The sequence below is a fragment of the Musca vetustissima genome, unplaced genomic scaffold (genome assembly GCF_032173495.1).
Source record: "Musca vetustissima isolate MV318-11 ecotype Yass unplaced genomic scaffold, APGP_CSIRO_Mvet_v1 utg19615, whole genome shotgun sequence".
Lineage (NCBI taxonomy): Eukaryota > Metazoa > Arthropoda > Insecta > Diptera > Muscidae > Musca > Musca vetustissima.
Window position 1 is genome coordinate 399,941 of NW_026883489.1, and position 16,634 is coordinate 416,574.

The window sequence follows — 16,634 nt, forward strand, 5'->3', positions numbered from 1 at the left end:
GCGGAAGAAGCGGAAGAACACACCAATTAATCAATGGGTAGAAGGAGACGTGTGCTTAAAAAAATTCTTATCTTGAAAAGTAACTACATAGCCGGGATTTTCAAAAATTGTCGCCGTAAAATTAGAAGAAATGCGGAGCAAAACAAAACTGATAATAAGGCAGAATCAAAACAAAAGTGTTTTAAATACGGGGATCTCTAGGTCTAAATTCGGACAAAAACTTTAAATAAACACCGGCCAGGGCTATGTAAATCGTCTATTTGATAATTCGACTTGTTTGTAGGAACACAATCAGGAACAGCAACAGAATAACAGAAAACAAGGTTTCTGCCTGTTTTTTTTTTTGCAAAAAGAATTTTCAGGGTCTCTACTTCAAAAATGTTTTCAATATTTGGTGCCAAATCGTACCGAAATAAATATTTTTAAATTGTGCAATTTTACCGAGATAATTCATCGGTCTCAAAAATCAATTCCATTGCGTATACGTCACATTTATCCTGTTCACAAATCCAGTGGATTATATTTTACGTATATGTAATGGAACTGACATTAGGGGATTTGCTTAATGTTTTTTTATATATTACTAAAAAATCTATGGCCAACCCTAATATTCAATTTCAGGAATTGACAATGTCAAATGACATATTTCTTGAAAAAAATTAAAAATGTCTCCATTATTTTTTATTAATATTGCTCTTAAGGTATAATTATAGATGATACAAATTATATTTATAGCTGGAAACTTCAAGATAAACATTTGTAATTATTGCCACTGAGCACGTGTTGTGCGTATATTTCGAAGGAGGATATTTTCATTTAAGTTTTGAAAGCTGAATGTTGTCAAAAAAATATGGAAAATTTGGAATCGTATGTCTGCATGAGACTACCTTGTGTAAGTCCCAATTTATATTAGGCGAGTTTACTTCGGCAAGTCTTTGACTGTAGGAGAGAGGGGCAAGGGGAATGGAAAAAATTGCTCGTACCGACAATTTTCTGGCAATTCGTTTTTGTGTTTCGTATTTGTTGACATTTTATATTTATTTAAATGTGAAAAAACTATTGACATCAAATGAAAAAAAATATTTTCGAAACCGAATTGCCTTGTATGTGTTTCCCCCTTAAAATAGAGCCTCTAGATCAAGACGGTTATCGATCTTATCCGAATAGTGTACACCCTGATGCAGTTAATACAGCCAGAGTGAAAGCCATCCTCAGAGCAGACTCAACATTCAATTTAGAGGTGCAAGTATCAAATACTTGCGTTTTTAACCTACACCTTACTACATCACCTTACAAAAATAATTGAAAAATAGACCCATACAATGCACCAACAATTTTACTTAGCAACCCTGTATCACCACCATTTGTTTTGTGCAAAAAAATTTCGATGTTTTTGTTGTTATAGCCTGCATTCGAAAAAAACGAAAACATTTAAGTAAACCATTTCTATCGATAATGGAGGAAATTAAAAATTCAATGGTTTCGGTCAATGTACCGGCGGTACAATTCGAATCGAACAAAGAATTCCAGACTAAGGGAGTACTTTATGATGGCGATAGTGGTTTCTTACGTTACCGCCACAAGTTTATCCAGCCCAAAGGTGACACTCAGGCAAATCGTGAAATCCTGACCACATTGCTGGCTACCCAGGGTGATAATAGTAGTGATTTTGTGGAAAAGTTAATAGCCGAGGATATATCCTATAGGGATTTGGCGTCGTTGACTCACGATGACCTTGAATTGATGGGCTTCAATAAACGTAAACAACGTGAAGAATTGTTGGCATTCTTTGAACAATTGCCCAATCAGGATCCATCATACGAACAGTAAGTTGGGTTGTAATTTTATTTAGAATAATATTTATAGTTAATATTCTGTGTGCCTGTTTGTGTTCTTTCAAGAATCTGCCATTTGAAAGAAGCCTACACCTATAATCGCAAAATCCTTAACAATGCCAACCAGCATTTGGAAACAATGCGTTCTGCTTTGGCGGCTGCAAATTATAAATTACAAATTATGCCTCCGGATGATGTTATCGTGGGTGAGAAATCTTTCGCCAGCCGTTTTGTGTTGGAGGCCCTCAATGAGTTGTATGGCGTTACCGATGACATTGACAAGGAAATTAAAAGCATAGAAGAGGTTTGTAAAAAAAGACTTGTTTTGTTCATTTAAATTTATTAGATAATCCGGGAAAATTGCAGAATTATATGAAAGTACATTTTTGGCCCATGCGGTCGATAAATATTAAAATAAGTAAATTTTAGTGAATATGTGTAGAAATGAACCATAAAAGTCCATGGTTTGACTTAAAACCTAGTATAAAGTTAGAAGGATAAAGCCACATATTCCCATCGAAATGTCTGTAATTTGACCTTCCACATTTTAGAAAGATAAAAATCCTTTGTAGAAAATTTGTCCTTTTTTTGTCAGGATCCCAACCTTAGTCTGCAATTTGGTATATAATTTTCTTAGAGCGTAAAACAACCGATTAGCAGACAATAGTCCCCATAAAAAGGTCTCGATTGAATTTTGGAATTTTTATTGTGGACCTGTATAAAATGTTTAAAAAGTTCTGCCCGGCCATTTTAAATTATTTTTGACTTGTTTTTGGGTATTTTGTCTCTTAAATGCCTCCTAGAAATTATAGATCGACTTACAGACAATTTTCACTTATGCACCATGTAACGGTCTGGCCATAGTTTAACATTTATGAACGCACACGAGTTTTATAGATATTTTTGTTTTTTTAATATTTACTAATTTTATTTAAAAGAAAAATATATACAAAAAATCAACAGATATAAAATTTTATTGCTTTAAGAAATTCACCAGTAATTCAACAAATTTAGCCGGTTGTTCAAAATGCACCAAATGACCGGCGTCCAACCAATGTATATCAGAATTGGGAAATATTTTTTGTATTTGTGGCCAACTTTTGGGATCAACAAAATTTGATTTATTGCCACAAATGAACATCGTACGACCATTATATGGCTGCAGCCCCGCAATATGGGATTCAAAATCCGAAAATAATCTCAAATGATTGTACAAAGTTTGAACATTTGCTGCCCAACGGAAAGTGCCATCAGGATTCTTTCTTAAATTTAATAATATAAAGTCAATGGTTTCCTTCGAAGAAACGGCCTTCTTCATTTCCACTTCGGCATATTTACGACCATCGGCCATATTTAAATCGGTGGGTACACGCAAATTTAACATTGCATTAAAAATCTGTTCCATTTCATAGAAATCTCTAGGCAATGTCAGCGGCGATATATCGACAATAACACCACTATCGACCAATTCGGGATATTTGAGAGCCATATACATCATTGTTCGGCCGCCCATACTATGTCCCATGACGGAGATTTTCTTAATGTCCAATTGTTGCATAAGATGAACTATATCAGCAGCCATATGCATGGAACTATGTTCGGCGGTGTGGGGAGAATCACCATGATTGCGGGCATCAACCGTAATGATTTTGCGATTTGTTTTCGCCTGCAGCGCTTTTCCAACTGCCCTCCAGTTTTGTTTCGAACCAAACAAACCATGCATTATTACCAACGGTGGTCGTGACATGTCGGTATTGGATCCTTCGAACAGGTTATAGGCCATTTTTACTGGTGTCACATTATCGCTATAGGCTCGTGTGCATTTTTTTAATATGGGAACTAGAAATCTTCTTCCGGAATATAACATCTTTAACAATGAAATTAAGAGTAGAATCGGTCAGCAGTAACAAGATTAAATTCAAAGTGATAAGACATCAATGGTTATGGTTGCCAAGGTTTAGACAAATAAAATACATGACAATATGGATGTAAACATTAGGGGTATTCACCAAAAACATATGACTCCGAGAAATCAGTTAAAATTATTGTGTGTGTTCCCAGTAAATTCTTTCCTAGTGGAGTCCAATTATTTTCTCGTTTGTAATATATTAGGTTCGTTCGTTTACTCAATAGTTTGTACGAATTTGTACAAATTATTACAAAATGTTGTTCGTTTACCCAAAAGTCCAGTAAAAGAGAGTGAATTGAGAGAGCAGATTTGACAGTTGTGTTACTGAGTATTTGCAAATTCTTACAAGGAAAATTTACTCAGTAAGAATTTTCTTGTACCATCAGCTGATATTTAATCAGCTGTTTTGTTATGTTTTGTAAACAAACAAAAAATTGTTCTCAAGAAAATTCATTGTTTTGTGAATTTTATTTTGATTTTGTATCATTAAATAGTTAAAACTTACCGGTCACAACCCTTTTAAATGTTTGTGGGGAACAAACAACATCAATTTTCCGCTGTTATCCATTTTTCTAAAAAAAAAATGTTGTTTTTTAGTTTGCGCCAATTTGTTTGTTGTTTTAATCAGCTGTGTCGAAACAATCTTTTTACTGGATGTTGTTCGTTTACTTTTTGCAGTTTTCTCTCTTGAGAAGGAAAAATTCGTATTTACTCTCTGCAAATTCTTACTGAGTAAATATTACTGGGAAAGTAAACGAACGAACCTATTGTATAAGGTGAGTAAAGTTCCTTCTAGTAAGTAATAACTAACTTCTTTTGTCATATTCCAAACCATGAAAACACTTGCTTCCCGCTTTCACAATTAGCAATATTTTCTCACTTAAAGCATGGCATAATGACAGATATAAGGTTCGTTCGTTTACTTTCCCAGTAATATTTACTCAGTAAGAATTTGCAGAGAGTAAATACGAATTTTTCCTTTTCAAGAGAGAAAACTGCAAAAAGTAAACGAACAACATCCAGTAAAAAGATTGTTTCGACACAGCTGATTAAAACAACAAACAAATTGGCGCAAACTATAAAACAGCATTTTTATTAGAAAAATGGATAACAAGCGGAAAATTGATGTTGTTTGTTCCCCATAAACATTTAAAAGGGTTGTGACCTGTTATTCCTGTATCTGCAATTGATATGGGGGTGGACATAACCGATGGTGTTCCAGACATGTTAGGTATGCACACTTTTTTGTTTCGATTTGGAACCTAAAAAATCGTTCGCCAATTACTCTTATTACTCTTATTTTTAAATACTTGCGTTTTCTTCATCCATTTTGGTATTTAATGATACAAAATCAAAATAAAATTCACAGAACAATCAATTTTCTTGAGATCAATTTTTTGTTTGTTTACAAAACATAACAAAACAGCTGATTAAATATCAGCTGATGGTACAAGAAAATTCTTACTGAGTAAATTTTCCTTGTAAGAATTTGCAAATACTCAGTAACACAACTGTCAAATCTGCTCTCTCAATTCACTCTCTTTTACTGGACTTTTGGGTAAACGAACAACATTTTGTAATAATTTGTACAAATTCGTACAAATTATTGAGTAAACGAACGAACCTATAATTATGCCATGACTTAAAGATAGATAGTTCTGAAACAATTTCTTAAATATTTTTTTATTCCATTTAATTACAAATATTTTATTATATTTTTTCTTTACAGATAATTTCGAATAAATATAAAAAATCCTCATTAAACGCAAAGGAAACAAAGAAATCGAAAAAATCCTATAAATGGACATCATATATATTTATGGGTTCTGTAACAGCACTGGGAGTTATGATGGCTGTATATTATTGGAAATTACGAAAGTAATACATGAACATAAATTGTACCTGTAGTGTTAAACATTACCAAATAGAATATCCCCCATGTTATATATATTGACAAATTGAAAAAAAAATATTTTTAATAAATACCAGTTTATATTCGTAATTAATAATAAAAAGACACACGCTATAGTCATTGAAAGAGACTTAAATCATAATCATTCGTTTAGTACAAATGAGATTCACTAAAATTATTACTTTTTTAGGTTTTAAGATTATGAATTATAATTGTTACAGAAAAAACATGTTCCAAATAAAATGTGATTAATATTTTAAGAATATAATTTATTTGTAGTTTTTTTTAACAAATATGTAAATCTATATTTTTCGTCTTGGATCGTAGACCCGTCTGAAAAAATGAAAAAATATATTAACTTAATGTATTGGGATTGGATATTGGCTTTTAGCAGAAGATTTGTTGATGAGGATGAAGACGTTCTATGAAAAGAAATCTAGTCAACCACACATTGTGTATTGCTTGAATGATCAGGATGCTGATCTCTCCTTTGAAGAAATTGACGTCTGTCATATGTACACAACCCGTTACAATACGTCACTAAAGAAGAAAATCCGCCTTTAAATAAAAAACACAACACATTTTATAATTTTGTAAGATAATTCACTTCAAAATGTTCTTTAAAATCTTGAAATAGTCCAAATGTGCTTCACAAAAACAATATAACGTTTTTTATCTTTAAGTATTTTGGCAAGTCTCCTGGAAAACAAGTAAAAAAGCGACAGGCTGAGAAAAATTTTAAAAAAATGAGAGGAGCTCCGTTCAGCTATGGATCTGAATTCAACAGCCCATTCTGCACAAATTGACGATTGAATTCTGCTAATAGCATCCTATATTTGCCACTTAAATTCAGGCAAGTGTCAATAAATAGTGAATTCTTCGCTGCCTGATCCACCAGTTCATTGGGTCCAATCCCAGCATGACCAGGGATGTAATGGAATTGTAATCTATACCCGCTGTATTAATGATATCAATGAGTCCGTTGATCAAATAGTTTATGTGCTGTGGGGAAATTGTTCACATTATTTGTTAATGATGTAGCTTCCTCGATATGTATCTTAGCAGAACCCCCAGCAGAAATTAAGAGACCCAGATATTTGATGTTTGCCACCTGTATGACCGAAATACCATTTATGCATATACTCATTTGTTTAGGTCTTCTTGAGAAGTGAATGGTGTTAATTTTATTCATATTAAAACTCAGACCTAACTGCTTACAGTTTTCATATAAATTGCTGATACTTTCAGTCAGAATTTCACTAGTCTTCTGAAAGTTTTTGTCGTGGCACACCAAGAAAAAATCATCCGTAAACTGGAAGATGTCCATATTTTATTATATGTGGATTGAACCTCCTACGATAAAGTATAGTCGCCAACTGATTTATGTTTGTATAATCGTACGCCTTCTCAATGCCTCCAACCACTTGATTACCAGATTTTTTATAGAATGGTGTTTATCACATCATTGATGCACATGGACATACATCTGCCCGGTCTAAACGCATATGACCTAGAGGAAATTATCCGATTATCTTCGGTAAACTGAAGAATCATTTTCCTGGTGGCACTCTCCAAAAGTTTTTGTGATGTGCACATAAGTGCAATTGGGTGATAATTTTGAATGTTTCCTGGGTCTTTGTTCCTCTTTGGGATCGGAGAAACCCTAATTCTCCTCCATTCACTTGGAAAACTACCTGTGTTCCATATTTCAACCGAATATTGAAACACGTTTGCTTCTCACTTACATTTAGACTGCTAATCATTTTATACGATACACCATCCGGATCTGCTGCGGTCGTAGGACTCCTAGCGTCAAAACACTTAATATCCAAAGTAGGCCTTTGGCTTATAAAGTTTCCGAAGACTATGGGTGTGTCGTTACAACCAGAGGTGGACTGCTGTATTAAAAAAATAAAGAAATTCTTCCTTTTGTTCATGATTCCATGAGTCATTAACCGGTTTGTCTTTTCCACACTTTTTAACATTCTTAAGGTTACACCACATCTCCTTGCTTGAAATAGGATTGTTCAGCTGGCTAAGAAATGTCCTGAAGTTTTTCCTCTTCTTTTTTCGCACATGCGGAAAAGTCATCTCTCAATATCGGCAAGTTCCAGAGATTCAGACCAAGCCTTTGTACTTTCGTACTTTCTTCTTGCCTGTACCCGACTTTATATCTTCGTCCTACCAGGGCTTAGGGACATACTTGTTTCTATAGTCCAGACGAATTTCGTTACTTTGAACGATATTATTAACATTTTTGTAGAAATCTTCCAATTTATTTCCAATAGTCATTGTGTTCATTTGGCAAAGAACCTTCACTGCATGCATGTCTAAGTATGTTTGAATCATTGAAAATTGTGACAACAATTGGATGGTGATTACTCTTTGAAATGTTCGTGTTTCTCGTTATCCAACTGACCTGAAGACTTGCAGTATTGATAAAAGTGAGATCTATAGCAGATTGACAGGTATTGATAGAAAAAGTAGGGTCCCCGTTGTTTATGCAGCTAAAATCGTGCTCATTTGCTAGTGTTAGAGCGATATCGCCTTGCGTGTCAGTTACCGAATTACCACATGACGTTGCTTTCGCATTAAAATCACAAATTATGATAGTGACTTCACTAATTCTGGAAGCTGAGTCGAATACACTCTAGGCTATTGCCGATAATGGTCTCGGTGCAGATTAGGTTGAATGTAAACTGATATTACATTCACATTTCTTTTGAGGTTAATTGTGCTAATACATACAATACCTACCTACTTGGTGTTTATGTTGGTTAAAGCAAACTTTATCTCTCTTTTCAGTAGGATCCCTACTCCTCCATACCTAGCTTTACTGACGAAATTATAGTTTCCATTGAAATTATCTTTAACCCAGGTTTCAGATATTGCTGCAATATTGATGTTTTCATATTCTAAGAAAAGTTCCAGCATATCCTTATTTTCACGTTTGCTGGATATTATATTGCAGTATTTTCATGCTACATGCATATTTGGACTAAGATTTAAAAATTAAGGAACTTACTCCAACAGCTCCTTCATTGTCATGTAGACTGGAACTTATAATAATCTGTCTGACAAGTTTATCTTTAATTGCATTCAGGACTCTCGCTTGACTGTTAGTCAGGGATTTCTCTCCTGACTCCGTTTCCTATCTGGTAGATCTCACCAGACCTCAACGCCTACCTGTTTTTTTACCGCGTTCGCCAGCTCTCCTGACCGATTCTGACTGCTCTTGGCCACCTTCGCAAAAGAGCTGAAGTTATGCAATGATTTGGTTGACTCCATAGCATTACTAAGCGTTATTCCTTAACCTGCCATATCTGCTCTTAAAGGAGGGAAAGCCACATCCAAATTTTCGTCCAGAATTTGAAACTTGTTTGTAAAGCCTTTTTTATACTTGATTTGTGCCTCCTTGTGTTAAATTTTCAATAGTCAAAATCTTCTAAAGTTAGTATGCTGCATCTCCTTACAATTGCTAGACACGATTTCTTCTGCACATTTTTCAGATTCTTCATGAATAGCGAAACCTTTCCTGCATGACATAAGTGCTTGCAGTGCTCCGCAAAATGATTATGCCGGTAACACTTATATGTAGCATGTACTGAAGGAGATGAAGTGCTTGACTACTCTCTTAATATATTCGAAAAAACGCATCGTTTTCGGAAGCTCTAGACCTTTAAAAACTATTTTCACTATTTTTTTTTTATATCTGCAAAAATTTTGCAGATATAACACTCATAATACCAGGAATTCCAAATTCGTTCATCATTTGCACTAGAGATATAGTGTTTATAGGCGCTGAACGGCCAACGGCATCAACGCGGTCAACATAGACTAAATATGGAACCACATGATCACGCTCATATCTAAAACTATAATTATTCTTGATTTGGCTCATTGCTGGTTGACTTGACGGAACTACTTGGACTGACGCCACTTTGCAATTTCTGTTATTACTCCTACTTCTGTCTCTGCTCCCCTGCCTACAATCAGGCTTGCTTGGTGGAGTGGGAATATTTATTCCCTCCTCCATTCTCGCATACTCTCTTTACTGCAACAAATACAAAACGACGGTACCCCTACACAAACAACAAACGTAAAGTACAGTAATTAGAAAGATGCGACCGTATGATCGCCACAAACCGTTATCCTCGAACGCTTGAAAGTTCTAGAACTTTTGTATGTATGAGCGGGAATATGCAGGTTATGATATGTTGACGATGATGAAATTTATGAGGAGGATGTTGCAATTTTATGATGATGTTAATACGATGGATGTAACTACGCGAACCACCAGTAGAAAAAAATCACTTCACTTTTATAACACTCGTGAAAAATTTTATTAGAAAAGTCCATTAGAGGATTCAAAAATTTTAATCGGGTATGCTTGTCTTATTCAGGAAATTTATTAGCGGGAATATGCAGCTCAAAACCCTTGCAGGGTGCTCGCAAGCAAGTTCATAAAACACAAAAAACACTTAAGGTACGTTTAGATTTACGAAATCCACTCGATCTAAAATGTGAATTCCATTGCGTATACGTTCAATATAATCCACTGGATTTGTGAACACGATTAACGTGACGTATATATTTTCGTTTTGACATCTAACATAATTTTGTATGTATGTATCAAGGCCTATATAATAGGGTATCCAGTAAGGACAGCTGATATCTACATATTTTGTCAAACTATGTTGTTTTGATTTGAATTCCAATAAAAATCCATAGTATACATACACAAAAATGTCAAAAATAAATTTGTAAAAATATGAAAAATAGATTTCAAATCTTGAAAACAAATTGAATTGTTTACGAAAAAGTGTATGGTGGCCAATTTGTGTTGTGCGCGCTTAAACAATAATTTCAAAATAGGACTTTAGCTCCAAGCACAACTTTTGACAATAGATTTAGGTGCAGAGTTGTACGTTTAAATGAATTCGCCTTTTGGATGACCTGATATTTGGACCATGGTATGTATAGGTTTCAAAATATGATTTGACAGCAAACTTTATACTCAGCTGTGCTTACTATCCGACCTTATATAGGCCTTGGAACGACCGATGGTATTATTTTGTTTTATTATTGGCAGAAACAAATCGAACTCGTTTTATTTTGCTGAAGCGGAATCTGGTAATATATGTCGTTATCATGGTTAACTTATCTTTGCCGCGGAGATTTTGGATTACGAATAATGGGATCATTCTCGCGGTGCATAACAAATTTTGGAAGACCATTCAGAATTTGGAATATATTCCAAATCCGTAGAGTAACTTCGGTAATGAAGTTATGTTGTTTTCTTCAACAAAAATATACGATTAGCTGTAATAACAATCGGTGACTTTAATTTTTACTCCTTTTGTAAGCAGATAAATATTTTTAAATAAAAAAAATCAAAGTCGGACGAGGACGAGTTTGAAACATTTAATGCAATACCGCGTGTGAAAAGGGATCTATATTAAACGTTTTCTGACAAGAAATCGAATATCATCTTAAACCCAGAAATGCCTAATTATCGCCACATTTCTTGAAAAATATGCATAGAACCATCAATATACCGAAAATGAGATGGGACTTATATATATCAACTCGTGGACCGTTTTCGATGCTAAAGTGGAAAATTTTAAAACTCTATTATGATTCCATCAAGGTCGTCCTTTGGGTATCGCTCTCCTGGCCATAAAAGCTCGACGTAATGCAGTTTCGCCAAACGCTGCAATTTAGTTGAAACGCCGACAAAAAGCTTTCCGAACAAAAGAAAATGCAAGAACAATAGTAGCTGCTATACAAAAGTCGATTTACTTATCATCCTAACTCCCACCGAAAAACCGGCATTTTTCTTGCTTGTAAAAGAAAATCTTTTTGGAAGGACTCTTTTTTTTATTGAAATTTTGTACTTGGAAACTTTTGATCTAATCGAAAATGTCTTCAGTTTGGACACCATTAGAATCGAATCCCGATGTAAGTTAAATAAAATTATTTGTAGAATATTTGTTGTAGATAGGTATTAAAAAATCCTAACAAAAGAAAAATTATGGTTGGTGGTAATGCCTGGCGACCATAAGGCGTCACTACTTAAACACCATGATGAGTCATATGGCGATAAAAAAAAAAATAATTTGACTCGGTTTAATATTTGTAGGTTTTAACTAAATACATACACAAACTGGGAGTGTCCAAGGAATGGGCCCTTACCGATGTTGTTGGCTTGGAACCGGAAATGTTGGAATGGATTCCAAAGCCCGTTAAATCGATAATACTGTTGTTCCCATGTTCGGAGAAATATGAACAACATCGGGCCGAAGAACATGAACGTTTGGCCGCAGAGGCACAAGATTATCCCAAATCGTTGTTCTATATGCGTCAGTTCACCTCAAATGCTTGTGGCACCGTTGCCCTTATCCATAGTGTGGCCAATAACGAAGAGTATGTTGCTGGTGTTGAAATATTGTTGCCTTTTTTTGTTATTGTACTTTACCTTTCCCACACAGCGTTAAAATTGAAGATGGCGCATTGAAAAACTTCTTGGAAAAAGCCAAAGATTTATCTCCCGAAGAAAGAGGTAAAACTTTGGAGAATGATGCTGGTGTGGCTGAGGACCATCAAGCTTTGGCAAATGTAAGTATCGGATATTCTTGAGAAATGATAATGTTAATATAATTATGTTTAAAAATAAATTCTATCTATGGTTGGGATGGGGTTGTTTAGCGGAAAAAGGGTCTAAATTCTCATCGGTATCTTAAAGTTGTACCCAAAACTTTCGAATTGATGAAAAACAAGAATTTTTGCAAATTTTTTTCACATAGATACCTACCTTATTTTTAGGAGGGCCAGACAACAGCCAATCCTGAGGAAAAGGTCTATCATCATTTCATTGCCTTGGTCAATGTCGATGGAACTTTGTACGAATTAGATGGTCGCAAATCATTCCCCGTAAAACATGGTGCCACTACACCAGAAACCTTTGTGCAAGATGCTGCCCGTGTGTGCAAGGAATTTATGGCTCGCGACCCCGAGGAGTTGCGTTTCACTGTCATGGCACTGGCTGCTGCACAAAACTAAAAGATTGAAATCAAACGAATTTGTATTACCACAGAAAACATCTCGCTACAAGGCTTTTGCTCCAAATGAATTTATTAATTTTTGTTTTTGAACTAAACTAAAAAATATCGAAAGATGTTCGAAATAGCTTTTTGTACTGCTTAAATGTTTTTTTTTTTAATTTTTAAACTAGTTTTTTATAAATTTTTTTAATGTTTCATAAACAAAGAAATAAATGTACATGTGTGTCATTAATTTTTTGTTTTATTTTCTATTTCTTCGTTAAAAAATTTAAATAAGCTATGGACATAGGCATCAACATATTGGGGATATTCCCAGGCAGACGTCCAACGTATAAGATCAGCTCTTGTTGTACAGTGGGGAAGATTTTCTAAGTTTAAAAATATACAAAGCATTATTTGAAATAGACATATTAAAGGTTTCGGAAGTCTTACCCGCCACTGCTAATCGAATTTCCGCCTCCTTTTCATAACGTTCTGCTAGTTCTGATAAAAATTCCACAAACTCATTTAACTGCCATGAGCGGTAGAATATTTCATTAGAGCTCCCAGGTAGTTTACTTAAGGCTTTTAATTGTTTAACTGATTCCTTTGTCTTTACGGAAATATCTCTGCATATTGTTGCAATAATTAATAAATTGTTACAGTGTGGTTTCATCGATGCTGGGTACAGGGTAAATTCCTCGTTACTCTTAGCTTCCATGGTGGTCGAAGTCATTTGTTCTAATACTTTGGTTTTTATAGCTTCTATATGTAGGCACAACTGTAGACCACGTTTATCTGTGAGGCACCATTTTTGAAAATGTTCCACGGCAGTCTTTGCTATAGTTTCTAAACGTGTTTTACAAGCCAGTACATTGGAGTCAGCAGGGGATTTCGAGTTGGAACTTGGTGAAACTGGACAGAAAAAGAGACACTGTCAAAATAACAATTGCAAAAGTTTGGTTTACTTACACCATACTGGGGATAAAGTATTGTTGATTGCGGGATTTTGAGTGTCTGTAGATTCAATCATTTCTGCGGACGATCCAATCTTCTGATTGGAAACACAGCCGTTTAATGCCGGCGTTTCTTAAAGTTTTGACGGCGTCACGGAATTGGACGAAATAGATTTAAAATGTAACTGATAAAGCCAGAATCAAAACAAACAAACAAAGATTAGGCTTAGTGTATTTTAGTTCGAAAATCGGACGAATTGGAACAACAATATCAGATGAGCCAAACGGAACTATTTCCCTACGAATCAAAGGAGTCAGAAGAGAACGGAAGAAGCACCCGTGCGGAAATCAAGTACCACCATAAGTTGCACTTGAATAAATAATATAATAAATTAATATAATTATTATATATAAATTAATATAATTATATAAATGATATAATATGATATGTAAACAAATATCTCCATTTTTTACTAATATTGCTCTTAAGACATGGTATAACTATACAAGGTAGTCTCATTTGAGAAATTGACCAACCCTTTTTAATATGGAATTCATATATCAATTTGAAATAAAATGAAAAATAAATTGCATAAAATGTTACGCATGGCGATAGGTAAATTTTCAACAAATTAAAAAAAAAAATAGTTTTTCTAAGGCTCCATATTGTTCTCAGGATTTAACTAAGAATGCTGCAATTTATATTTATAGGTTTTATAGGCAGGCAAATTAATTTTTTAAGAAATATAAATGATTCAAAAATGTTTGCCACTGAACACAAGATTTGCGTACATTTCGAAGGAAAATATTTTCATTTAAATTTTGAAAGCTGAATGTTTTCAAAAGCAAATTTATGAAAAAATTGGAAACATATGTCTGCGCCTTGTATAATTATGGCATGCTCTTATTTTATACCTATAGATGTTACAAATTGTATTTATAGAGGCTGGAAACTTCAAGATAATAAATATTTTGTATTTATTGCCACTGAACACGTGTTGTGCGTACATTTCGAAGGAGATAAAATTATAAAAAAATTGGAATCATATGTCTGCATGATACTATCTTGTGTAATTATGCCATGGTATAATTCATGGTATAATAATAGAAGGTAACAGCAACATCAAGGTAGCACATTAATTTAAGACCAATTACAAATTGTATGTGTTCCCATGGGTACAATTATAAAAGGTAACAGCAAGTCCCAGCTGATTTGATTCCAACGTAATACTAGTGTCAATATGAATTTGACAAATTATTGTTACGTTCTTGGACTTCACTTATTCCCGTGTAGACGTTGTTTTATTTCCCGATACAATTCGTACCAAATAAAACGCGGGTTCTTTCGGATTACGATTATTACAATGATTTTATTCACACAACTTTACTTTGCACTTTACTTTACACGACGGTTTCAATTCGCGATCTGATTCACAACTGACTCACTGCCTTTCCATTTCCCCTATTTATATGAGCCTTGCTTGTAGCTACAGAAGTTTCTAGACGATCTGGTAACACCTAGATCACGAACAATCTACCAATGCAACAAACACACATACAAACTTACATTGAGTAAACAATAACAACAACACATACAAACTTACATTGAGTAAACAATAACAACAACACATATACAGGTGAGGGGGTAACAAAGAAAGAGGAATTAAGCGATCATCAATGATGACGTTTAACAAGAATTGTACGTCAATAACAAAATAGAAAATAAAAGAGGAAATGGAAGGATGTAGAAAAATCTATACAGTAGTTGTTGTTGTGAAGTTATTCAAATAAACTGCGTAGTAGAAATTTACGTTACAATTCAAATTCTTAAATTAACGGAATTCATCTAAAGTAACTTAAATCTAAATTTATATTCGTAACATTGCCCCCCGCTTAAGCCTGTTCGTCCCGAATAGGCACAGTTCCCGTTCCGTAGGGGGTCAGCCGCTCCAAATGTACAACTTTCATCTTCGACCTGGGACTGTCGCTACTCTGGATGCGATAAACGACGTCATTTATTTTCGTGACAATCTTGTAGGGTCCTTCCCAGTGCGTTTGCAATTTGGGGCATAGTCCTTTCTTTCGTTGTGGGTTGAACAATAGTACCAGTTGCCCTTCTTGAAACCCATCGGTATTTGCCGCTCGATCGTACCTTGCCTTCATGCGGTTGCTAACCATTTTTATTCGATGTCGGACTGCATCGTGGACTTTACTAAGAGAGTTTTGACTGTCTTCATCTTGGTTCACATCGTTTGGGGTAGCACCGAATATCAAGTCTCCAGTTAGCTTTAATTCATTTCCGAACAGAACTTTGGCTGGGGTCCGGGATGTGGAATCATGAATGGCCGATCTGTAAGCCAGCAAAAACTTGGGAATATACTCATCCCAGTCTCGTTGGCCACTGTCCACCACTTTCCGTAGATGTTCTTCCAGGGTGCGATTGAATCTTTCCACCATGCCATCTGATTGTGGATGTAGAGGCGTCGTTCTGGTTTTCTTGATTCCGTAGGAGTCACACATTTCCTTGAAGATCGCTGATTCAAAGTTCCTACCTTGATCGGAATGAACCTCCGATGGAACACCATAGCGACAAATCCAATTTTTGCTGAACACATCCACAATTGTCCTGGCTTCTTGATTTGGAATAGCATAAACCTCTGGCCATTTACTGAAGTAATCCATGACCACTAAGACATACCGGTTCCCAGAGTCGCTTGTTGGGAACGGTCCAGCCACATCCATTGCGATTCTCTCAAAAGGGGCTCCTGAATTATACTGCTGCATGTAGCCTCGACTCTTCCGTGTTGGACCTTTAGCTCTTATGCACCTTTCACAATTGGCGATCCAGTCGGCAATGGATTTTTGACAGCCGACCCAGTAGAATCTCTGCTTTACCTTTTCAGCCGTCTTTGCTATGCCAAGATGTCCTCCACTTGGCCCATCGTGAAACTCCGACAAGACATATCTTATTTTGGAGTC

At 35.0% G+C, this 16,634-nt stretch overlaps 4 protein-coding genes across 4 annotated transcripts; 2 read left to right on the forward strand and 2 right to left on the reverse strand.

The window, feature by feature from the left end:
* The first annotated feature begins 1,455 nt into the window (after window positions 1–1,455).
* Window positions 1,456–2,172, forward strand: LOC133330373 (uncharacterized). The gene is made up of 2 exons (XM_061538828.1): window positions 1,456–1,826; window positions 1,902–2,172. Exons 1-2 carry the CDS (start codon window positions 1,456–1,458, stop codon window positions 2,170–2,172), a joined length of 642 nt encoding a protein of 213 aa, XP_061394812.1.
* A 636-nt stretch (window positions 2,173–2,808) lies between these two features.
* On the reverse strand, window positions 2,809–3,702 carry LOC133330375 (protein ABHD11). The gene has a single exon (XM_061538829.1). It carries the CDS (start codon window positions 3,700–3,702, stop codon window positions 2,809–2,811), a length of 894 nt encoding a protein of 297 aa, XP_061394813.1.
* Window positions 3,703–11,562: 7,860 nt separating this feature from the next.
* LOC133330379 (ubiquitin carboxyl-terminal hydrolase) lies at window positions 11,563–12,724 on the forward strand. The gene is made up of 4 exons (XM_061538833.1): window positions 11,563–11,617; window positions 11,799–12,082; window positions 12,148–12,274; window positions 12,482–12,724. The coding sequence occupies exons 1-4, from the start codon at window positions 11,579–11,581 to the stop codon at window positions 12,716–12,718; spliced, it is 687 nt and encodes a 228-aa protein (XP_061394817.1). The 5' UTR covers window positions 11,563–11,578; the 3' UTR covers window positions 12,719–12,724.
* A 223-nt stretch (window positions 12,725–12,947) lies between these two features.
* On the reverse strand, window positions 12,948–13,732 carry LOC133330376 (uncharacterized). Its single transcript, XM_061538830.1, has 3 exons — window positions 13,672–13,732; window positions 13,153–13,614; window positions 12,948–13,088 (listed from the first exon to the last, which is right to left on the reverse strand). The coding sequence occupies exons 1-3, from the start codon at window positions 13,730–13,732 to the stop codon at window positions 12,949–12,951; spliced, it is 663 nt and encodes a 220-aa protein (XP_061394814.1). The 3' UTR covers window position 12,948.
* Between the last annotated feature and the right edge of the window lie 2,902 nt (window positions 13,733–16,634).